The sequence below is a fragment of the Lonchura striata genome, chromosome Z (genome assembly GCF_046129695.1).
Source record: "Lonchura striata isolate bLonStr1 chromosome Z, bLonStr1.mat, whole genome shotgun sequence".
NCBI lineage: Eukaryota > Metazoa > Chordata > Aves > Passeriformes > Estrildidae > Lonchura > Lonchura striata.
In genome coordinates, this window is record NC_134642.1 from 17,634,561 (window position 1) to 17,659,724 (window position 25,164).

The 25,164-nt window shown below is 37.5% G+C and overlaps 2 protein-coding genes across 4 annotated transcripts in view; one reads left to right on the forward strand and one right to left on the reverse strand.

The window, feature by feature from the left end:
- UHRF2 (ubiquitin like with PHD and ring finger domains 2) overlaps nucleotides 1–7,924 on the forward strand; it is a 76,113-nt gene extending 68,189 nt beyond the window's left edge. The window contains exons 11-16 of one of the 3 annotated variants that reach the window (XM_021531691.3): nucleotides 642–804; nucleotides 1,340–1,477; nucleotides 2,261–2,384; nucleotides 4,261–4,424; nucleotides 5,058–5,118; nucleotides 6,774–7,924. In XM_021531691.3, the coding sequence (XP_021387366.1) occupies nucleotides 642–804; nucleotides 1,340–1,477; nucleotides 2,261–2,384; nucleotides 4,261–4,424; nucleotides 5,058–5,118; nucleotides 6,774–6,832 (709 nt within the window). In that variant the 3' untranslated portion in view covers nucleotides 6,833–7,924. Of the gene's footprint in view, nucleotides 1–641; nucleotides 805–1,339; nucleotides 1,478–2,260; nucleotides 2,385–4,260; nucleotides 4,425–5,057; nucleotides 5,119–5,181; nucleotides 5,281–6,773 lie in introns of all 3 variants that reach the window. The other 2 variants (XM_021531690.3, XM_021531689.3) reach the window with 2 other exon arrangements.
- Nucleotides 7,925–9,886: 1,962 nt separating this feature from the next.
- The window catches only part of GLDC (glycine decarboxylase), a 38,593-nt gene continuing 23,315 nt past the window's right edge, over nucleotides 9,887–25,164 (reverse strand). The window contains exons 13-25 of the mRNA XM_021531687.3: nucleotides 24,857–24,941; nucleotides 24,721–24,762; nucleotides 22,583–22,725; nucleotides 21,668–21,743; nucleotides 18,556–18,681; nucleotides 17,480–17,629; nucleotides 16,918–17,030; nucleotides 16,167–16,308; nucleotides 14,743–14,854; nucleotides 13,330–13,425; nucleotides 12,218–12,390; nucleotides 11,501–11,581; nucleotides 9,887–10,520 (exon numbers count right to left, since the gene is read on the reverse strand). Of these exons, the coding sequence (XP_021387362.2) occupies nucleotides 10,377–10,520; nucleotides 11,501–11,581; nucleotides 12,218–12,390; nucleotides 13,330–13,425; nucleotides 14,743–14,854; nucleotides 16,167–16,308; nucleotides 16,918–17,030; nucleotides 17,480–17,629; nucleotides 18,556–18,681; nucleotides 21,668–21,743; nucleotides 22,583–22,725; nucleotides 24,721–24,762; nucleotides 24,857–24,941 (1,483 nt within the window). The 3' untranslated portion in view covers nucleotides 9,887–10,376. The remainder of the gene's footprint in view (nucleotides 10,521–11,500; nucleotides 11,582–12,217; nucleotides 12,391–13,329; nucleotides 13,426–14,742; nucleotides 14,855–16,166; nucleotides 16,309–16,917; nucleotides 17,031–17,479; nucleotides 17,630–18,555; nucleotides 18,682–21,667; nucleotides 21,744–22,582; nucleotides 22,726–24,720; nucleotides 24,763–24,856; nucleotides 24,942–25,164) is intronic.

A 25,164-nucleotide genomic window follows, 5' to 3' on the forward strand; every position in this document is an offset into this window, starting at 1 on the left:
TAGAAATACTGTTTCTTGTAGCAGCTTGGTCATACTCCCTTGCTCTAGGTTTCTGGAGGAGATTCTCTATGGGTAAATTGAAGCTTTCAGTTAAAGCTAATTAAAGCTTTAATTAGCTATTATGATTCTTAGTTCTTCTTTGAGGTATTTTATGTGTCCTGTGAGAGAGTTATTGTATTTAGAATTTTTTGAATGGTTATTATGAACTTTTTTCTCTATGTGGTTTTCATCATATTCATTACTTTTGTGTACACCGTTAAAAAGCCTTAAAGTCTATTGATGGGGTATAGCAGCACAGAAGGTTTGCCTTTTATTAAAATTTTAATTTATTCAATTCTATTTAAGAAGGGATTAATTTTAAAAATGAAGAATATTAAGTCTAAAAGGATTGGTTTGTTTTCTAGCAATTTCACATGAGTTTTCATCTGGAACCTAGACAACATATTTAGTGTTCCCATCTTTTTTTTTTACCATGCCTTGTAGTGTGGATCTCATTTTTTCCATCAATTCTGCTAAAAAACATACTGAAAGGTCTATGCTGCTTGATAAAACAAAATTAGTCAATGACTTAATTATGTTAACTCTCAAAACTCTGTTTGGTGAAGCAATCTAGCTTATGAAGAATTGAAATGTCTTTCTAGGGCATTGGCCCTTAACTGTGATGCCCCACTGGATGATAAAAATGGAGCTGAGTCAAAGAATTGGAGAGCTGGCAAACCAGTTAGAGTAGTGCGCAGTTCAAAAGGACGGCGGATCAGCAAATATGCCCCAGAGGAAGGCAACAGATATGATGGCATTTACAAGGTATTCTGATCTCTACAATATGAAATTTCTCTTAATCTGTTTTTAAAAGCCTATGTGTTAGTCTGCAAATTCTTCATTTTTACGTGAAAGAAATAGTTCCTTTTTTCTTTACTATAGCTTTTCAGCTTTAGTTTGTTCTGCAAAGTTAACCAAAATGAAATTATTCAGAGCAGTGATTATAGAACATAATCTGTAATAGGATATATAAGATTGAATATGTAAGTTGCTTTGCATCTGCTTATTGAGTTCAATTCATCCCTGAAATTGGATTATTTCATTATTTCTTCAGTCCTTCCATCTGTATCCTAGTCTTTTGTTTGCTTAAAGACTTCTTTGTTTCTGAAACAAAGGAATATGCCTTTTAAGACCACTGTACTTATAACACAGAAATTTCCCAGCTAAGGGAAAAATTTCTGTATATAATAATAATGTATAAATCAGTCTTGTCATTTCTTCTTGAATAATTAAATTATGACAATATGCATGTGCTTGACTTGTGATAAAATAATGGCAATAATTTTGTATTGTTCTTCAGGTGGTGAAATACTGGCCAGAAATTGGAAAATGTGGATTTTTAGTTTGGCGCTATCTTCTGAGGAGAGATGATGTTGAACCTGCACCTTGGACTTCAGAAGGAATGGAGCGGTCAAAAAAGCTTGGTCTAAGCGTACAGGTTGGCATCAGGACTCAGTTAGTTTTTATTCTTAGTTCTAATAAACAAAATCCTGAGAAAGAAATCAGTTAAATTAAAGCTCCCTTTTTTCCTTGTACTTCACTATGGCAGCTTTTGATACTAAAAACCAGAACAGATTATAAGCAAATAGAAAGAATCCTGTAATAGTGACACAGCCAATGAAACTGCAAATGAAGCTTTCTGCCCTAGCAGTAAATTTGTCTATGTGGATTGGAAAATCAGAATTGTTGTCCAGTTTTGTGATTCTTAGGCTGGAACAAATTTTTCTACAGGTGACTAGAGTCTGTCTGAGAAACCAAAAAAATGGTGCATTTTTATGTATTTTTCTCCTCATGTGATTGAGTAGTTTCTATAAATAGTGTATTTTAGGCATAGATGTAAGCTGATACATGAAAATTTTAGCATTGCAGAATCCATGAAAGATGGAAAGAAGGAGAGAATTATTATCTATTCTTGGCAATGCAATGATACAATGCATTTTACAGCTTACCGTCATCTCCCCAGTTTATATAGTTTATAAACACACAAATATAACAAACAGCCAGTTTAATACAACTCAGTGTGTATTAAGTTCTTTGACTTAACTGTGCTTTCTTAATGATAGGTACTAATTTAAATGTTTTCTCTATCATACAGGATTTTAAAATTATTTTACTATGTAGACATAGGATCTAAAGTCTTTCAGAAGCTATTCCTTTTGGTATTTGGTTATTCCTGTAAAACAAGTGATTCTTGTTTTAAATCTGTGCTTTTTGATTTTAGTATCCAGAAGGTTATTTGGAAGCAATGGCTAGTAAGGAGAAGAAAGATAAGGTTAAAAAGCAGACTGTGAAACAGGAGCCAACCAGTCAAAGTAATGGAAACCAGAAAAGGACAATTGATGATGGTATTTATTTTTTACTTTTTCAGCATTCGTCATTAAAGTCTGTCATGTTACAATTGCCATGAACTAAGCCATGAAATCTTTGTAGAAGTGTGAAGCTGTTTGTGGTGGTTTTATATTGGAGGTAGTCATATAACCGACTCTCTAAGAGAAGCTGCTAGCAGTTTTCTTCATGTCTGACAAAAATACCAATCAGTAAATAGCTTTGAAAATTAACCATCTGTTGCACCACTAAGAAAACTGTACACGTCTCTGTGAAGACACAGGCTATAACAAGACAAAAAATCCCGTGAGGGTGTCTGTCCCTTCCGGCCGGCAAACAATTTACACGGCTGTCCCGGCCCTTGTCTCGGCCGGGCTGCGCCTCCTGACTAAACCCTGGCCCAGTCCGCTGGGCCCCGGGAGCGGCTCCGGGCAGGGCTGGCCCAGCCCAGATTCTGCCACCATTCAAGTCCCTCCACAGCCACCAGGCAGGGGACGGGGAAGCCATCGGCCCCGTGGTGTGCTGCTGCTGAGCTCTAGCCTGGCTGCTGACATCCTACCGCTCCCCGCCCAAGTACGGCTGCCAAAGAAATCCTCTACTACAAACAGCTCCACCACCACCCAGCAGAAATCACATAACCACATCTGCAGGCCCTGGGCAAGATATCAATTGGTTTTATTATGGAAATAAAACCTACAAATATTAATTCTCTCTCTCGACTGAAAGAAAAGGAAGATAACAGAGAGAACAATATAAAACATGAAAGTCAGTAAAAAGAAGTCAAGTCCCAGATGGGAGGGATTTAAAGAGATGCCTTAATCCTAGGCTGAAATGCTCTTGTAAAGCTATGAAAAAGATATAATTGATACATCATACCCTTTTTTCCCTATAATCCATTAAAAAATATGAGGAGATGAATCGTTCAAATTGTAGATGTCGAACAAAAGCCTTCATGCTAAAGTAAGCAGATGTTAGCTGTAGTCCTATGAGAAGTTTGAGCAAAAAGAGTGATAACAACCCTATGCTCCCAGGGAGAGAAGAAGACCTCTGCTCCCAGAAAGGAAGATAATGAAAATCTTTGCTCTTAAACAACTTGTCTTTAAAATTATACCCCATAAATTAACATGGCCCATAAATGCAGTTTTGGGAAAAGCTGTAAAAATGCGAGGGACTTTACAATTACAGATTTTCCAGGCAACTGCTATTCGTAAAAATTAAAAGCCACAAGACAACTGTTTTCTTATAAAGAAGTCTTTATAAATTAACAAGAAGAGCTCCTCTCCCTAAGTAAACTAAAAAAGACTATTCATAGAAGTAATAAACTGACTGAATTATTTCTGTACATTTGAGTAAGAAAAAAAGAAAAAAATGTTGTAGGGAGAGAAGAAGTGTTCTAAAGGTTTTATTCTAATTCTTATTATTCTTTCTTTCAGTTACTGATAATAAATTTTTCTTTATACCCTTTTCAAGTTTTGAGCCTACTTTGCCTTCCTCCTAATCCTGTCTCACAGCAAGAAATAAATAAGTATATTCTAGTGGGTGCAGTGGTGTTTGGCCTACACTAAACCCACCACACTGTTTGGAATACTAATGTAAATTCATAAGCACATGCTCTTTAATTATGTGGTAGTGTAATCGCGTCTTAATCCTTTTTACTGCTCCTACTGTGTTTTTTTCTCCCAAGGTCTGCAAAAAAATGAAAATTTTTCTGTGCAACTGTGTGCTGCAATCCAAAACAATGATAGACAGTATGAGTTGGAATAGGAATTTGCTTGCTGCATTCCATGCATGTAATCCATATTAATCCATGTTTCCTTCTAGAAATAGTTTTGTCTTTCTCTTCTATTAGTTCAGACTAACACTGCTGTTACTGGGTCTGATGGTCACCATCTTAAGCAGGTACAGAGGAGCCTACAAATACACCCAAAGCTATGAGGATGGGAGATGGAGGGAAAGGAGAAGCTTTCCAGCTGACCCAAGAGCAGCAATGGCTGATCAGAGAAGACTGCATGAACCAGAAGCTGTGGGATGAAGTACTTGTTTCTCTTAAGGAAGGACCAGTATGTTTGTTGCATGTGTAATTTTTATTCTTCGCATTTTCTTTATATTATTAGGAGAAATTTTGAAACCTTCTTAAAACCTCTATTATTTGTTGAACTTTTGCTAAATATAGACTGGCTAACATTGGTTTTATTTGTAAGACTTGTATTCCAGAAAATGTCTAGCATGTGCAATTTGCTCTTGGGAGATGGGTTAATGCCTCCACAACAGAGACCTCTTCTTGCTCAAAAACCATCCTGTAGTTAAAAGTGCATTTTCATTTATTTTCATTTTTGAAGAGAGCATGTTTTCTTTGATATTATAAATGTATTTTTATGCTATGCTAATGTCAGAAATCAGACATGAAGAAAGGTTTGGTTTTAGTCACTAGGTTTTGTTTAGACAGAAAATAATTTTATGACAGGTTCCCCAGAAACATATTGCCCCATCCCTCAAAGTGTTCAAGGCCAGGCTGGATGGGGCCATGAGCAACCTGGTTTAGTGGAAGATTCCCTGCCCTTGGCATGGGGGTTGAAATAGGTGTTGTTTAAGGTCCTTTCCAACACAAACCATTCTCTGATTATATGATTCTGCAATTTGTAGAAGAGCAGGGAAACAAAGCCATTAAAGACCTGCTTCCTGATTACTTCTAGAAAGCTGTGCTCAGAGATATGACGGACTTAAGAACTTCTGGAAGTACCTCATCTTTATGTAGTAAGTGGCATTTATGAGAACTGTAATAGAGTTTGTCTCTTTTATTCCTGTGCCCTACATTAGAATTTTCTGAAGAAACTGGAACAATCCTTTATGTGTGTCTGCTGCCAGGAGTTGGTTTACCAGCCAGTGACAACAGAGTGCCTCCACAACGTCTGTAAAGTAAGAATGAACTGCCTTGCTCTGGGCTGTTTTTTTGGCTCTGAGACACCAGTCACCAAAGCCATAAGCATTTTAAAAAGACAATAATAATTGCTTAACATTCTGAGCAAAAACAGGCAACAAGTTTCCATTCAGTGTTTGATGTGTAAACCCCTTAATTTTGTGTAATAAAGAGTGGAAGTATGTTCCCTATAGTTTCTGATAGACGTAACAAGTGACTTTTACCATTACTGTCCTGCCTTTGTAGTCAGTGGAGCTGTGCTAGGAATTGGTTAGGTCCACAGGTTAGATTTTAGCACAATATCAATGATTTAATTTTATACAGTTAAGACATAAAACCGGATTTTATAATAAAAGTTATGAAAAGGTGGAGGATAAATACCCTAGAAAGTTACTTGGGCTCATTCAGAGAAAGTTATGTTATTCTGTTAATCTTGTCATTATTCATGTTTGGTAGGAGACCATGAATGTGAGTACATTACTTATGTGTCTCAAAATTATTGATCAGTTGGAGATAATCTAAGAAGCATGGAATCAAATCTAGACTAGAGTTAATTTTGTAGCACTGGTGTGTACAGAATCCTGCACTGAATTGTGCATATTTGAATGGTGCCTGCCATACCTAGTATTTCTGCCCGAGGCCCTAAAAGGACTCAAACTATTATCATCCTAGTACAGTATTTGGAAATGCAAGGTTGCTGTTTAACAAGATACCACTCCTGTAAAAATCAGGGTGTTGTTATATGTGGCCTACACACATAGAAAAATTATGTATCTTTGAAAAACAGAAGAAATATTGTGGAGTTAAAATTTAGAATTGTAGAAATTAGAAAACCATGAAAAAAAGAAAGAGAGATGAATGGCAACAAATCCAGAAATCACAGTATTTGAAGATATCAATGCATAGTTGAGAATACAATATAACATCCAGTTAAAGTTGTAAGGAAGTTTGATATTAAGCTGCTGTTGCTGTTTAGCCAGAAGATCTGCCCTGCCCTAAAAAATGTTAGATGCTCATCAGTCTGCAGTAACATAGTAAGGATAACAGCACAGATGCTAATGTGTTACAGATTGTATTATCCTATCTATGAGGCTAAACTGGGTGTATTCTGAGGAGTTAGATGGATGCCACATAAACAGTATACATGGTATATTCATCTTCCCCTTGATATGAAGGTCTGGAAAAGTATAGCAATGTGTGAAGCTATAGGGAAGCTAAGGATTGGCTGTGACTTACGGGAAGGCATTAGTAGAAATGAAGGGGAAATCTCACTAGTGATTTAATTCCTCCCAAGCACAAAGAAGAGTTCCTTGGCTAGGACATGTTAGTCGTGGGTGGAATCAGGCACCAGAGGGCTTGGCAGACTTCTTTTTTTCTGGTAGTACAGCAGATTGTGCCTTTGATTTACAGTGATTCCTTACTTTTTGCTGGTTCAGCTGTCGGTCCAGAAGAAAGTTGTCACAATTTACTTCTCTGTGTTTGTATGTCCCAGAGCTGTTTACAGCGCTCCTTCAGAGCCGAGGTGTTCACGTGCCCTGCCTGCCGCTATGACCTGGGGAAGGGCTACACCATGGCTCCCAACAAGATCCTGCAGACACTACTGGACCAGTTCTTTCCGGGTTACAGTAAAGGACGATGATGTGCTCAGACCCTTCCGTACTTCTCCCAGTGACTTTATAGAGAGTAAAGGGGAATAAACATCGGAAATTCAGCAGTGGACCAGCCAGCTTGATGGGACTCAATATATTGTCACTTTTTGAAGCACCTAACCCTCTTCCCCTCATAGCCATGTCTTGGTGTTGTGAGAACTCTAATTCTCAGCTGTCTTTTAACATCAACGGTAGTTTTGGCCAGTTAACTAATAGTTTTTAAAGAAGGAAAAAAGAAAAAAGAAAAGCCTCAGCTCTTACTGGCCTAGCTGATGCCTAATTTATGATTTGTTTTTTTGTAACTACCTCAGGACAGAGGAAAGTAAATTGTGTCAAACAATGAAACAATGTTGGGGATAAAAAATAATTATGTTTTAGCTACACACTGCCTCCTGAATATTAGTTGTGCCTGGTCCATGTGGTTTGATTTACAAAAAAAAAACCCAATAATGAAACCCAAACCAAAAGAAAAACCCACAAAAAAAAAAAACCAGGAAAAAAAAATAGATTCAGCACTTAAGCCATTTGGATTAAACAGCAAATTCTGTGGTGTGCATAATCCCTTTTTTGTCTTTTTCTTCTATTATGCTGTATTTTTTTGCAAGAACAGGCTGATTTTTAGTCTATTTTTGTGAGCTTCATTGTGCTTTTCTTGTATCTTATGCAAGTTGACTACTAATGACTAATGAGAACAATATGAATGCATTGTTGCTGCATTAGTGTAAAGTGATCTGTGTTTTTTGCACTTAAAGAGGGTATTCAAGACACTCTAGTTGTGTAAAAAATAGTTCATATTAAAAAAGCCACTTCTGTATTAGTTAAACTGTATGCTTTTAGTAGGTCTTGTATTGGTGGCAATACATCTACACAGCATTAAAGGCAGTGCTAGCTTGGAGAGGATTCAAATCGCTTCATATTGTGATTGAAATTTTATATACAATATATTCCCCCCCCCACAAAATATACCTTATTAAATATTTTATGATTCAGAAAATTTGCCAATTTTGTTTTTACTATTATCCACTTAATTAAGTAATGAGATTTTTACAGAATTTATTTTTCAGGTTACTAAATGCTTTCCTTAGGTGGCCCTGTTTTTCCGGTGTGAGGCTTTATATTCCTTAACTCATTTCTCAATGAAAAGAACACTTAATTTTAAAAAAGGCCAAACAATTCCAAACCAAGATCCAGTGGTGACATTGATACCCATGGCCTTGTTTACAGCCTGTGGCAGTGCTCTGTCCATGTCCCAGAGTGGGAGGGAACCCTGCCTGTCACTCAGGGCTGTCAGCCCAGCTGGGAGCTGTGGGATTCCTGCACAGTGCTTGGTCAGGTGGATGAGCCAGATTCCCTCTGTAGGCACTGAGGTTACAGTGACAGCCTGTGCCCCACAGTGCTACAGGTGTTTGGTCTCCAGTGTTTGCTGGAGAGAACTGTGTGATTTCACTTTGGTAACAGCTATTGCATCTCATGAGTGGTAGCTCATAAAACTTGTGCCCTTCAACCCTTTAGTTGAGTACTGTAAAATATTTTAATGCCTTGTTTTCCATTGGATAGATTTTACCAATTAATTCACAAGCTAAATTTTGTCAGTTTGATATCAACAGTGGGAAGGTGGGAAGGTATCTGCTTTATACAAAAATTTTTAATATATTTTTTCAGTGACATAAACAACATAAAACTGCTTTTAGCATAAAAGTAGCTTGTCAAGACTGGGGAATTAGACTGGCAACAGAGAAAGACTCTCCTTTCCTCACATTATAAGTCTGCAGTGGCTTTTCATGATATTTTATATCCTTTGTACTATATCAATAGCTACTGAAAGACACCCTTTTCAATAGAATAGTGAAAAAAATCTGATTTTCTTCACTATGTATTAAAGTGATTTAACATGTAGGTGCAGCTTTTCACATCAAAACTGGTATCTGGCCTGACTTTTCTTTAATGAAAGCCATTCCTATCTCCTATCATCTGCAGTCTCTTTGTGTAAAGCCCTCCACTGGAGTCATAAGGTAGGTAATGAAAAAGTTGCAGTCCCAAAACTTTCACTGTGAAAGACACAAAATTTACAGTACTTAAAGTATTGCTGTGAACACCAGCCTCATTTGTGTCACTTCAGAGTTCCCAGGCTGAGTATGCCTGTAGATTTTCAAGAAGTTGAAGTAGTGGGTTGTTCTAAGGTGCAGAACTGTGTGGTTCTTTTCTGTGGTCTTAGTGTTGCTAAGTGCCTGTTTCCAAATTCACCAAAACTGTGCTTTGAGTGGCTGAATGACTTGGTTCCTTCAGGGGTGCTCACGTGTATCAAACAAACAGCTCTGCATGGACCTGGGCAGGTTCTTTTCAAATGTGCTTGTAGTACAGAGATCTGACTGTGTAACTAGTGAGAGGATTAGTTTGATGCAAATTTGATTTGGAACATGCTGGAAAAGGCCCCTGTTTAAGGTGTGAGCTTTGGTTACTGAGTGATTGTGGCACTGTGTATTGCAGGAGGGCTCTAGTCTCAGTGCTGCTGTGAATCATTTTTACACAAGCTGTAGATAAAGTAGGGCAAACTGAGTGCTCTGTATAAAAAAGTGCCAGAGAGTGACTTGAGAAACTGTGGAAAGAAAACATTTTTTCCCTGAGATTTAAGTAATACTAGGCAGTTCACAGTCTTTTATGCCTTCATGGTCTTTCATGCCTTCTCCAGAATAAGAGAATTAGATGGAACTGCTAAGAAAAAATTATGTGATACAGAACAAGATTAAGTTTGTTACTGCTTGGTAAAATGGATCATTTTGGCCCATTAAAAAAAAAAATCCTATCTTTATTTAAATATTATTCTCTGACAGTATTTTCCTTTATATAAGTTTGTTGCTGCTGTGGCAATTGTTCACAAGTAAGAACTCAAGCTCTGTAATTTCATATTGCTGTGTTGGACAAATAAAGCTGGAAAGTTTAAATCCAAAACATGACAATGCTTAAATTCTGACCAATTTTATTAGACTAGTAACACTGATAGGTAAAAAAATCAGTTTGAAATATCAACACTAGCAATGCTAGTTAGTGGTAATATGTGAAGTAAATTTAAAAATCTACTTCATCATTTTTTTTACAAAATATAAACTATTAATCCTGCAGTTAACATTTATTAGTATTGCCTTATGTATCTGCATATTTTCTACTTTTTTAATTGTATCTTCCATGCCACCTTGCAAATTGGGTGTTAACTGTTAAAACTTTAGCATGAAACAGGTAAAATGATAAATCAACTTCCAACATCAACTACTGTGGAACAATCACATTTTGTTTAGACCTAACATACTGATTGTATTTACATTTTAACCAAGCTGTGTTCAATGAACACATGTGGTGATTATTCAAAATATACACAATATAAATATCCCCAGGAAATCAGGAAAGGGCCATTCTGATGGAGTCAAAAATGCAGGCAGCTGAAAGCAGTCTTAGGAAGATGCTCTCTTCTGTTCAGAAAATGGAGATTCATAGGCTTCCATCGGTGGGCAGGTGCAAACCAGATGTTGATCACCATATATGTCATCAATGCGAGCAATTGTGGGCCAAAACTTGCTTTCAGGCTTCACAAATGGCTAAGAGAGATAAAAGAACCCAACTGTCTTAATTTTTCCACCAAATAAGGCTACAAAATTATAACAGACATTAGGAGCTTGAAGAATCACAAGTGCTGTGAAAGTGGGTTTTTTAAGTGAAGCCATCCTTCAAGTCTGTGTGCAGTCCCTGAGAGTTAACAAGCATGTATAATAGACATGACAATTAAAAGAATGCTTAGATTTTCAAAAACGTATGGTCATGTCCTCTAACACAAGCTTGCAAAGAAGCAGTTTTCATGAGATGAAAGAAAACTTTATTATCATTTGAACAACTGGCTTTCACATAGGAGTGAAGGAAAAGCAGAGAACGCTGCTGAGCTGTTCAATATAGTTACAATATAATACTTAAAGGAAAGTGGAATGGTAGTGTAGTTGAATTCTCACTATTTGAAACAGTACATATCACTAAAAGACTTGCAATTAAGTTTCAGAGCAGAAATGTTGGTTACATGTACGTTTAGCTGCTAGGACTATGAAAGCAATTAAGAAGTCTGATGTCGGAGTCCAGCTCCAATCTGACTTTATTGGTGTTGCTTTCCCCATGCTGACCTTGGGGAATCTGGTCACACCTTATGCAAGTTCTTTTGAGCAAAGCTTTGAATGCCAGCATGTGGGACTGTTTTGGGAGCCCTTGGTGCAGTATGTCAGAACAGAACAGGCTGTTTCCAATAGGAATGAATATTCAGTGTTGAAGTGCTAGGATTCAGAAATCCAGGTCTGCACCTATGTGTTGAGACTTCTTTTATTTGTTATTTGAGCTCTTCTTTCCTTGTATTTAAAAGCTAAACTAATGAAACTGTGGTAGAGAGAGCTCACACACTTAAAAATTGAGCAATAATATAATGGCACTGAAGTTTTCATTTTTACCACATTACTTCATTTCCAACTGACTAGGAAACTACAGAGCACAAAGCATATTTATATATTACCACACCACAAAGTTCGCATTATGTACTCACCAGTGGGAATGCTGCCACTTCTCTGGAGTAAGGACGATCCCACTTGGAAGAAGTGACACAGTTCAGAGTATGTGGTGACATCTACAAGAAACAAAACATGTTGAGAACAAGAAATTACTGATTTCAGTTGAACACATCAGTGTGAAGCCTTCTTCAAGTTCACATTACCACATATAAATAATAACTGTCTAGAGAACACTGTTTATCTGGGGGGAACAAAGGCAGAATTAAGCCAGGAGGCAAGTTAGTATTTAGATTTTTTTTTTCAGTTTGCCTAAAGATGCTACCCAAGGCTTGAATAGGCTTTTGGCTTTTCACTAAACTTAAAAGCCAGTACAGCATTAAGAGTTGAAGAGAGTTTGAGCTGATACCGGTTCTGTGCTGCATTGCTAAAATAATTAATTCATTATTTATTATTAAGGTCATTCCAGTTTCTGTCTTCAGCCAGTGAAATAACCATTTCTCCTTTGTTACTTTGAGATGGCCTTGAAATATAAATTAAGTGCTTTTGGAAATAACTTTCTCTGTTCTGTCAGCAAGACTTCTCGCTTGAAAAAGTCAAAATTCAAATTTTGAAAAAGTTGAAGGTTTCTCAAGAAACTTTTGTGTTCACTGTTGTGCTACATTACTTTTGAGAGTGCTGAAAGACCAGGAAGTGGACATCTGTAGTCTCAAGGTTTAGGCTGATGCTGCACCTTGCTCTACATGCCATCTTACCTTTAGTGGGTTAATTTGGGGGTCCATCCTGCCCTCCTCTATTTCAGCAATTTCCTGCCGTATACTGATCATGGCATCACAAAATCTGTCCAGCTCTGCTTTGTCTTCAGACTCTGTAGGTTCAATCATAAGCGTCCCTGCCACTGGCCAGGACATGGTTGGAGCATGAAAACCTGGTGACAATAGCAGAAATCAGTCACAGATAAAGAGTATGAGATAATAAATGGATTGGCTATCAGCAGATTCAAAAATTCATCCTTTCTCTACAAAAATCTATAGAGATTGAATTCACTGGTAGTGTTGGCTCTGTACTTTACAAGCAAGATAAACTTTTCAAGTATCTTCATTTTTAGCACGGAAGGGTAACACCACTGTATTATTTACAATAGAGCTACACACAGATTTATTGAAAGAGTTTATTAAAAAGAAACTTTAATATGCTATCTAACTCAGCTCTATACCTACTGAAAAGTCTGTTTAAAGTGGTGCACAATATTTAAGGCTCACTTACAAAGAGCAGGAAGGGTGGGTTTTTTAGTATCACAATTAGGCCTTGGATTATTTCACTGAAGAGGTATTACTGGTTAGGGGTTTAACAGCTTTCATGCACATTCATTAGAAGCACAGTTCTATAGGATCAAGTAGTTCAATGGGTCCTCTTGTCTGGCAGCCAAAAAGCAACCACAATCAGATCCTTAAGGGCATGTGTACAAAACTGCATAAACTATAGCGGGATGGAACTGTTCAAATCGTATTATCCTACTTAAAAAGTTTTTGTTTTTCTTCCTGTTTTGTTTTGTTTTGCTTTGTTGGAATCTTATTAAGCTTTTGGCTTCGACCTACTAGCTCCAAACAGTTAAGAGTCATGTAATCAGTAATTTGATGGGGCAGTTTACAAAACTGTGATGCAGCAGCAGAGTCAGAAGTACCTACTACAACTCAGTATATGCAAATATCTCTCCAAGCCCTTAAAGAAAATGAGGAAGCCTGAAATAATTGTGACAGATTCACCATCCATAAGCACAGAACTTGAATGTTTGTGTCTCCCTTTAGAAGAGATCTAGAAAATTTTCACTTGCACTGCTATTTTAAAGAACAGGCATTTGACTTACCATAATCCTGAAGCCTTTTAGCAAGATCTACAGCCTCGATGTTTGCTGTTTTTTTGAAAGGTCTTGTATCCAAAATGAATTCATGGGCTACATAACCTGTAAATAAAAAGGTGAACTTACTTAATAGGAGAACAATGAAATTTACCAAGCTGTCTATTCTTATTGGTATTGTGGAGAAACATGGCAAAAAGACAAACTCAAAAATATCCACTTGGGCAAAACCTCACAGCTAGGAAATTATCAGGTAAGAGATATACAACTCAGTTTTTGAAGACTGACCCTTAAGTCCCACATCATATTAAGAAGAGGCCTCATTTAGAGGTCAGATTGGAACTAGGAATGAGTGGTCAAAGTAGCTCCTACTATGTACAAGTTCCCTGAAAAAATTATTACATTTGTCAGTGGCCCAACACCATTTGGGTTTTAGGCTATCTTAAATAAATTAAGATAATCAGTTTTATCTTATGCCGGAGCAAAGCTCATATCTTCTGTTATAAAGAGGCTAAAGACAAAAGTTGTCTGTATTTATATCCATAATTCCAGAGAACCTTCCATTACACTGTTAAATCCTTCAAAATTTGCAATTTTTATTTGCTTCTATTAAAGTACAACTTGCAGGTTCTACCAAGGTGTACATCATTAAATTTAAGATCTATATTTTGGAGATAATATATATTGTACTCAAATGTTCTTCAACACTGTTCAGCTTAAACAAGCAACATAAGTTCTCTGATTGTTACACTAGTACCACAATAATTTTTTCATCTCTTCTTCATTACTTCTGTCCTGTTGCAAGACTGGAGAGCTAAAACAGGGAATCAGAATGTAGCTGAAATATCATGCATTGCCATGGGAATTCTATCTTATCTCACAACAGTGAACAAGGTACAGAAATGAGGGAAACTTGGTGGGATTTTTTTTCAGAGGAAGTGTGCAAGGGGAAGTACAGGTCCAAAAATTACTTTTATGTTCTTAAATCTGCATCATTGGTTCTGGAAATTTGGAAGTCTCAACTTGGTTGCTTTTCCTTTTTCTACTGTTCATCAATCTACCACTAAATTTCAAGGAACAGTCTATCTTTTACTCTATCTTTTGACATCATCTTTGTATAATTACAAACAGATGCTACTTTTCTTCTACTTTCAAGTATCTCAGTTTCATTGCAATACATCCATAGAAGTGTGGCAGGTTATTTCTCTCCTTGTGAACAACATCAAGAGAAGTTTGAAATCAGCAGTCACATAGCAAAAAAAAAACAAAACAAAACAAACAAAAAAAACCAAAACAAAACAAAACAAAAAAAAAAAAAAAAAACACCAAACCAACCAAACAAAACCCCAACTGTGTTGCAAACCAACTTCTACATGAGGCAAAAAAAAAAAAAAAACTGATAGAAAATTGTCGAATACTTGCCTCTTGCTCCTCTGAAAAGGATTTTGTAGTGCTTCTCTAGCCTCTTTGCCATGTAATTTGCATTTAGTATAGCAATCTCAGAAGCATGCTTCAGACCCTTTGCTCCCATTGTCTGAAAGAAAAATAACATGAAGCAACAGATCTAAAACAGGTCCAGAACAAGCAAAGTATGCTCCTGCATGACAGAGAGCAGCAGCTCAATGCACCTAGCTAGTTCTAAGGCAGTCACTCTGCTGTTTACACTTTTCCACACCATGCTCACAGAGAAGCACTGGATATTGACTGAGGGCACTTACATACACTGCTTGGTGTATGTAGTTTATGAGCATGTCTACAGTTTAAGAGGTTTAGTTTGAAGTCCACAATTGAATGTCCCAAACCTTTCCTCAAACTGAGAAGCTTTGAACTGAACAGAAAAATGTGAGAACACAAATAATGTCAAAAGGCACAGGCTGCCTGTCTCCATCCCACAGCAGGACTGTCCAGAGAACTTTAGGTGGGACAATGTAAATAGATGGCATTTTGCACTGTGAGGAAAGAGCTCCCCTTAAAAATTTCTGACCAATTAAATATTCCATAATGGGAACTAGTTTAGAGTCACAAGTGATTTTTACCCACAGCTGAAAATGGAAATTGCACTGGTTCATATCCAGGAGAGCTGGTTTCCCCAGCAGAGGAAGTTTCCATGGTTAGAGTATTATACTGGCAACAAAGTACTCTGAATGACACTGCCCCTAGGTTCACTCTTCCCCAACTCTGTCACTGGAAGCATTAAATGTAGCTAAAGAGTCCCAGCACAACCTTCTATCAAATAGAATTTGAATCTACAATCATGTTTGTTGGCTAAATATTTCCATACATGTAGCCAAATATTTGCTGGTTTATCACTAAATTGCAAGGGATTAACAAATTATATAGATCATGAGCAAGATGTCTCACATGTAAAACCAAAACTAAGTTCAGTTTTAAAACTCAGTGAAACCCTCTGGAATTTATGATATTGTAAAATTGAATGTTCTGTATATGTCAAGTATAACAATACTGAATCATACAATTAAAAATACTCTTGGCAGAACAGTAATTTAAACATGAAAACTTCAGTGTCAGAAAGTGGAAGGCCAACTGCAGTTTAATGCTTGGTGTCCCTTTACCTCAAGGCCTATTTCAGACTAGGTAGAACAGTTAGATACAGCAGTTGTCCTTTGTTCTTTCTCATGGCAACATTGTCCTATTATAAAACAATAAGGCTTGATGGATGTAAATAACCTATGACTGGATTGTCATCACTTCATTTCACTGCATTTCAGTCTCTGCAAAAATCTTGCAATGAGTTGCTCTTAAACCTGTTTGTATGGTTGCAGTGGTCACTGGACTTGAAAGAGAAACAGAACCTCATCTGATACTCCTTATAAAAGTCTACACACCTTGATATACACCCAGGAAATTGGCAATATAGCACTGGAACCCCAAGGTGCAGCACTGACAGTACCCAAAGGACATGCATCCTTATCCGGCTGTACTTTGATCACAGGGTGGGTAGGCAAGTAGGGAGCCAAATGTTTCTTCCTAAAAGAAAGACATTGATTTTAGAGATTAAATACGTGTTCCTGTGTTATCGTATCTGGACAGTTTCAGCAGTAGCTTCTCTTCACCTTGCTTCCAGTCACAGTCCTCTAGGAAGTCTGATCTGTGCCTTCTTCAAAAGAAAGTTAAACACAACTGGTGCCAGTGGAGGATGGCACTCAGTTTTTCAATCTATGACAAGATATTAATGGAGTTATCCGAATAAAAATTGCTTTCTTTAAACAATTAAGATTATCTTTAAGGAAATAATAACCTTCTATAGGATAGATTCACACAGCTTGTGTAGCATCTCTGTGTTCTGGACTATATGCAGTATTATCAGCCCTTTTCTTAGGGCTGAAAAGCCCATTTCTCACTCAGGAAATAGATTGCTGAGTGAGATTTACTATACACACTAGATGGCCAACACAGAAGCCAGGGTTTGGGGACACAGGTGAGCACCATCATTTATGAGATCAGCACATGACTGTGCTAGAGAAGGACAGATGTTTGCAACCAACATAACGCCTCTCCTAGCCATGACTCACTAAGGTATATATAAAAATTTTTTTTTTTTTTTTTTTAAGAAAAGGCTAATATAGAAATACCTACACTCCAATTGGTCCCATTCCAGGTCCTCCTCCTCCATGGGGAATGCAAAAGGTTTTGTGAAGATTTAAGTGAGAGACATCAGAGCCATAATCTCCAGGACGACACAGACCAACCTGTAAAGGGAATACTCTGTTTTAAAGCATTCTTCATATGCCATTTAGGACCTATTACTGAATGCAAGGAGAACAGGTTGAAAACAATGGTGTATGCTTTTATGTTTTTCTTTATCATGATGCATCATAAGCAAGAACTTGATGCAAATAATATTTTGTTTAGGAATTCTTAATTACATCTGTAAAGAATGTCTTTGATAAAGGGTAGGCAGACTAAGTCAATTTCAGTGAACAACACATAAATCTTATTACACATTTCAGGGGAAAATCAAGTGAAAGAGAATTACTTTCACCATCTTATTTTAATTTCTGTTCTTGGAAATCTCACATGCTCCCCCAAACACTGTGGCATCTTGCATGGAAGTTGTGTTATGGTCTGAACTGAATACTGCTGTGCTATTTTCATTCCAAGGACTCCCAGTAGTAAACAATCTGCCTAGATTTTGTACCTGAGCATTCATATTTGCTCCATCTAAGTAAACTTGGCCTCCATGTTTGTGAATGAGGTCACACACATCACCAATCTCCTCTTCAAACACACCGTTGGTGGAAGGGTACGTGATCATGATGGCTGCCAAGTTCTCTTTGTGCTTGTCCACCTGGTGGAGGGAGGAGAGAAGAAAAACTCACTGAGGCTCCTAAAGCTTCTCAAGATTTTATAAAAAAAAATACAAGTAAAGTCAGAGTGTATTACAGATGGGAAGTAGGCCTATCAGCAGATAGTCACTTATAGTCACTTATAGTCAGCAAAGGACACTGGGCTCCTTCCTTCAGCCACGCCTACCGAAAAAGAGTGATTTCTGAATAAATCAGAATTTTAAGTCAGGGAAAAAGGCAGGTATTAAAAGGTGCGTGTATATATGTGTATATATGTATGTATATATATATACACACATACATATATATACATATACATACATACACATACATATATATGTATAAAACACTCTCTTCTGGGACCTTCAGTCAACCAAATGAAACACCTGGCCTTCAAGTTAATGTGAAATAATGACCATTCCCCTTACTTTCAGCAATAGAGTTCTATGACTACCATAAAAGTTTGTTCAAATGTGCAAATGTATCCTGCTAATCCCTTGAATTGCAAGATTCACCTGCAGTCAATATAGTTAAAAAAGAGGGAAAAAAAGTAGTTGCCTAGCAACAACTTCTCCAGCAGAGGTGGACTTGAACCTAAAAGAAGGCTGAAATGCAGTTTCAAATGCTTCACATTCACGAACATGGCTTGTTCATTTCCAGTACAGCTGTGGACCAAAAGGGTCTGCTATAAAAGAGTCTGCTGTATAAAAAGACTCTTTGAGCAAATCCTGCACCAAAGATCCTCAAATTAAAAGAAATATTAAAATTGTCATATAGTGTCTGAGTGAGAAAAAAAAATATTTATCCTTTCAAAATATTCACCATTATTGCTTTCTTTTTTCTTGTAGAAAAATATGGTTCAGCTGCCAACACTATTACCTTCAGAGAAGAAGTGTTCCTTGAAAATCAAAGATAATTAAATACTCACCATTGCTTTTAAATGAGAAATATCAATGCTCCCATTTTTATCCACTTCAATTGGCTGAATCTTCATCCCTGCCATTTGTGCACTTGCTGGATTAGTACCATGAGCAGATTTAGGAATAAGGCAAACCTTGGGAGGGAAAGCAAAATAGAGCCTAAAGTATAACTAGTCTAAAAAATCTTAATGTTTTATGGTCTACACTCAGCTACAATTCATTATCAAATTTTGAAAAGAAATCCTGATGGCACCAGCAATTTGTCTCTTTTGTAGAACAATGCAACTAAATTTTTTAATAAAATCCATTCAGGTATCAGCATTTAAATACTCATTACCAAAGTTTCATTTTCTGCATAATCATATTTATGGATGCAATTCCAGAATATTATTTCAGATACTCAGAATTTTGCCTCACCCCATCCTTTTTTTTAAATACTAATCCTTTTTTTTACAGTTATCAGTCTCCATATGTACAATGACTTGAAAGGAAAAACTTCCTAATTCCAAATTTCCATTACAATTTCTTCTGGCTTCCAAAGCTTTTTCCTCTTTATTCTATTCAAAACAAAAATTAAGACCAAAATATTTTGGCTATAGATGAGAAACTCAGAACTACTTGCATGCCAGTTAACTTTAAAAGAAAAAAAAGATAAGCACTTCTGCTTAAGTAAGGTAGGCTCTTGTTAGTCATAGAAAAATGGTGCATGTGTCATGATATTTGCAGGCATTTTTTAGTAATTCCACCCTTTCTAAAGACAATAAATATTTCTCAAAAAAACCCAAACCAAACAAACAAAACCCCCCCAAACAAACAAAAAACCCTGCAAAACCAAAAAATCACCAAAAAACCCCACCAAAAAAAAAAAAACTAATCAACAAAACAAACAAAAAAACCAACAAAAATATTAAAAATAATTTTCTTCTACTTTATTTTCCTAAGAAACTGCATGATGGCTCATGGAACTCTCTTATCCAGTGATGCTGAGATAAATGTGAATACTTCAAAACCAGAAACCCAGAGATCCCAGGAAGAACTGTGCCACATCTGTTGCTATTTTATCTGCATAGCTGAAATGTGACGTGGCTCCAGATGGCCACCAAGGCCTGCTGGGTACAAACATCGCTGATCACAAAAAAGCAGGGATGTGAGCTGCCAGTTCATGTCCACACTTTTTTCCCCACAAGAGGACAACAAATCCAAACACGGCCAACTAAGAGAACCTTGAGCTGCTGGTTTAATCTCCAGCCTAGGGGAAAAAAGCACTTCAGCTGAAAGGCCAACATTTTGTGGGCTTTCTTATTTTCTTATTCCTTTTTACTCTTTCCCAAGAGTACTATGATTTTCCTGTAACTTTTGAAAGCAAGCAGCCCCTGACTCTCCTGTGCAGTTCACCTCTGGGTATTTTCAAGCTACAGAAGGTCCCACAGACTCTCAGAAAAGGCTGAGGGTCTTGCACAGAGTAAGAGTAATGGCAGATGACAGGCAGACAATCAGAAGCCAGCTCTTCAAGGAATAAAATTTTAACCTTAATTCACTTCCCACTGAGTAAAACTATTCACAAAGTTTGTAGCTGTAATGAATGGTTGCCTTCTGATGTGATCTGGATGCAACGAAGAAACAGAGAAAGAAAATACTTCCATTCACTTTAGATGGTTTCCTCACACAGTTCCCAGGAGCACAGGACAGTGATGCTTCCATTTTGAGAAGACAAATGAGTCCCAAAGCCAAGGATAAAATCAGGTTCAAAGGGTGTGTATTGTATTACACTAAGGACTGTTTTTCCTTCTGTTTAAAGCCCACTGTATGGGTGTGTGAAAAAAGAAGACCTAAGTAATCTCAGATTTCCAAGAAATTTTTTATGTGGCCCCAAATAATGTTTCTAAACTAACTTCCAGTGGTTAAGTGAGAAGGTACATGTGGATAAATATTTTATGAACACATGTTAAAGAAAAGAAAAATAGTTTTCACTGTATGGAAAGGTCATCCTAACAGAATATTATAAATATCTGTGCTGGTTCTCTAAGATTTAAAATTACTCATAATTGTGTTTATAATATAGACACACAGTGCAATGCCAAATATCCTGTTAATACAAAACCTCTCAGGTCACTAAAAGAACTGATTGCAGAGCTCAGAAAAGGACGCACAGTACTGAGAGGCAGCATTCAAAGCAGTATATGTATACTGGAGGCAGACAGATCTAAAGTATGGCACAAGAAAGCACATCTTAACAACCCACAACTGTGATCTTTTGCTTTGAACCTATTGCTACTAAAGAATCTCACTGTTTTGGTGGGAAAGAAAGCAACTGCATCAAAAACTAGAAAGGGAGTAAGAGGAGTAAAAGGAACACAAAAGCTTTAAAGATAACCAGTTATAAAATAGCTTTTTTTGAGAAGGATGGACAAATAATTAGAATCTAGCTAGGAAATGAGGATGGAAAATAATATAATAAATAATCCCAGAATTAACACATGATAGATCATTTTTCAAGAGTGAGAGGGTGTCAGATGAAATTGTAAATATATCTCAATTTCCTTCCTTCCTTCCTGACTTCCCAACTTCCATGGCTGACCGCATGGCATGTTGTTTGGGAATTAAAATGCTATAAGCATGATATAAGCATGACCTTTCCTGCTTTGCCCTTGTTCCCCTGAGCTTTTGTTGCTGAGCATGCCATTATATGGCACCAACATCCCTTTGGTCAGCCAGGGCCAGCTGTCCCAGCACCTTGCTGTCACCCAGCCTCCTTGCTGGGACAGGACAGGGTCGGGACAGGGCAGCGGCACAGAGAGAAAGCCGTGACACTGTGAAAGCACTGCTCACCATTTGCCAAGAGACCCTTGTGTTACCAACAGTGCTTTGCCCACAATGCATGTGGAGAAAGTTAAGTCCACCCTAGCCAGACTCAGTACAATCACCGTTCCCTGTGTCATTCTCACTGTCTGTAAAAACTTTTAAGACGTTACCAAGGATCCTGGTGGGAAGCATAGAGTGCTGAAAGCCTACCAGAGGTGAGAGTACACAACCTAGTTTCTCTCCAGGTGAGTCCCAGCTGCTGAATCAACTCTCCACTTCCCCCTCAACCCTCTTCCCCACATGAATATTGACACTCACGGTTCTATGACGTTCTCCTTTGGCATTTAAATAAGCTTTGATTGCAGCCAAGCCTGTGTACTCTCCTTGGGCTCCACTGCAACAAGAACACAAACACTGTTACACAGCACACAAACCAAGAAGTGCCACCTCTCTGACAGAACTTCAAAACTGTCCAGCCCTAACCCTTTCCCATGACTTCAGGTAAATGTCAGAAAATTAAAAGGAGCACATTCCTAAGACATAATTACAAATGGACATGCTTAAATTAACAGCTACATGTAAATGAAAAGAGTAGATGACAAAGGTTATGCCATTTTATAAGTTCGTACTACGATGTTAAATCCTTCTGGTGACTGAGTGGATCCACATTCCTGCACCTAGCAGGGAATTCTGTGCTTGATTACAGTGAGGCAAACTAATATCAAAATGCGTACCAAAGATGATATAATGAAAAATAAAAGGTCTTTCAGCAACAGGTTTAGTGTAGAGTAAGTTCTTGCTTTTCATTTTGTATTAAAACTGCTAGTGGACATAAACAGGCTGCAGAAGTACTCATTAAACACTGCTTTTCCAGTAAGCACACAGATCTTAGGCATTCTTCAGTCAAACCTAGTGCACTACCAGTTTCAACAATTAAACACCTGGCAGCTCATATATTTTATTCCTATTCCAAATCTTTATTTTCAGTTCAGTTCATATGGGAAAATAGTAAAAGAAATATAAAGACCAAATCATTAAAATTTCAGAAGAGATGAGACAAAATAAGATACTGTAGTTTTTTAAAAAAGCAACTACTTAGAAATTTAGTAATCTGGCAATCAAGAAAAATTTTATTTCAGAAAATTCTTCCATTTCTGGCTTGCACATTTTCTTTAGAGATAAGTTTTTGGAATCCTGTCTCAAGAGGCAAACATCTAGAAAAAATGTTCCTACCTATTCGGCTGGAAGGAGATTTTGTCATAGCCTGTAATTTCACATAGGTCCTTCTCTAAATCCTTGAAAAGCTGCTGATACCCTTGAGCTTGATCCAGAGGAACAAAAGGGTGGATGTTGGCAAATTCTCTCCATGTAATAGGCTATAAAAATGAAACAAACAAATATATAAAGAATGCTGGAACAAAATACTCTACAGACAACTCTGTTCTGTTAAACTTTGTGAAGGAATGAAGTTGCCCTGTGGTCAGTTAAGTATCAAACACCAAGAATGTTGACCTGCTGGAGGCTTGGAAGGCTCTACAGAATGACCTGGACAGTTGGATTGATAAGGCTTAGGCCAGTCATGTGAGGTTGAGTAAGGTCTATTGTTAGCTGATTTAATGTTAACCTTTTAGCTTTTTATTTTGGTAATCAGATTACACAAAAAGATTTGAGGTATTATAAAGAGATTACCCCCAAAGCATAGAAGTAACTTATAGAACACATTTGCCCCTTTTTCTCTTGGTCTTTTTTTCCCTTTCTCAACAGATCACCATGCCCATGTTGACGTTTAAGCCATGGGATGGTGCAAAAGCCTAGAAGACAAGGGGCTGATGTGCAAGTCTCAAACACTGATGGACAGATAGATACCTCTGAAGCCAGCCAAGGATTGTTGATAAGAGCAGACTGTGCAAATGGGCAAGAAAGAACAGGATGCAGGTGGAGAAGGGAGCCACATGGAGGTGGAGGTAGAACACTTTGCTGGGACATCAGTCCTTGTTCTGGCTTCTGTACATATTCAGCACAACACAGTGCAGCACAAGTGCACCAATGAGGTTGAGAAGAGGGCACGGACTGTGCACCAAAGGTTGATGTAGCGTGGGGAATAAAGACCACCAAAAACCTCCAAAGCCCTCCGACCCATTTCCAGAAAGGCCCAGAACTGTGCACGGACTATGCATGATAATTAATTTGCGTAGAGAGCAAGAAACTTCTCTTCAGTCTTGGGAAAACTCATACATAAAAGGGTAGAAGCCTCAGTGCACATGAGCCTAGGAGCCTGGACACACCACCAACAACCCTACAACTGCCTGAAAGGAGGCTGTAGCCATGTGGGGGTTGGTGTCTTCCCAGATAGTAGCTGGTAATACAAGAGGTTAAGACTGGATATTAAAAAAATGTATTCACAGAAAGGGTTAACAAGCATTTGAACAGCCTCCCTAAAGAACTGCCAAAGTCAACAACCCTGAAAATGTTTATAAGATATGTAGATATGGTGATCAGCAACATGGTTTAGTGATGGACTCAGCAGTGCCAGGTTAACAGCTGGACTTAATCTAAAGGGTGTTTTCCAACATAAATGATCCTATGATTTTCAGTAACTATTTTTTAACATTAAGAATATGCTTAAAAATTCTTAATTTCTCTTACTACTTAGTTTCACCTACCCTTACACTGATCTGGGATCACAGGGTAAACAGAGAGGAATTGCCTGGAATAGTATTAGTTTCACTTAAGGAAGTATACAAGACATAAAACACTGAAGGGAGAGAGAGAAAGTAGTGAGAGAAAGGGGACAAAGGAAACTAGTGAAAGATGAAAGTCAGAAACAAGAGGAAGAGAGCAAAGGAAGCTCATTCCAAATCAAAATGTCATTTGGTAATCAAATAGCCTGGCTAAAGCTCTGCTTCATGTGTTAGCAGCTAGAAAAATGAAGATATCTGGGGACTCTTCAGCTGGGGAAAAGGGAATTATCCTAACAAATTGTAAACTGAAAAAGAAATATGAATTGTCAGTTCCATCTGACTCTCTCCATATTTCTGCGGATTTGATTTTAAGATCTGTAAAGCAGACAGAAGTTAGGTAATGCAACATTCCTTGAGGGAACAGGACTGTGATACCTAATTCCAAAAATTATTTTCATCGTTTTGTTCAAAATGGAATCGTCAAGACCACATACTCTCTTAGTGTTGCTGCAGTCCTACTTGTGCTTTTCAGAGCATTTTCTTAGTGGAAGGGAGAGGGTGACTTCAGCTACCTCTGAAACTGCCTCCTCAGCAGTATTAGACAAAGAGGAGGCTTTACTTCTCTAGAATGACACTGGCTAGATAGTTACTCATGTGGATATCAAGTGAGACAGTATTATTGCAACTTACTGTGAGTTCAGCTGAACTGTTGAGCTTCATTGTGCAGGACCCCTAAAAATACAAACACACATCAGTATTTATTGAAATACATAAATACATAGGTAAGTACATAATTTTTTGTCTTTTCTTTTTGATAAATACCTACCAAGGGAATCATGCTGTGAACAAGGGAAATATCTTTGTTTTCTAATCTCTTCATGTACCGCACAATGTTTGTCTCAGAGTGATAGCTGGAGAACACAAAACACAGTGTTAAAGCAAGCAGATCACCCGCACCAGCTGCTACAAAGGAAAAGAACACAAAAAAGAAGACTGAAGATAGTTACTAATATATACTAAGTAGTTCTTTTCAAACTGGCACTTTAAGCTTGTTAATAGCAACACAGATTAAAAATGCTTATTTGTATCTCAACAACACTATCAGTAAATATGGAATACAAGGATACCATGTCC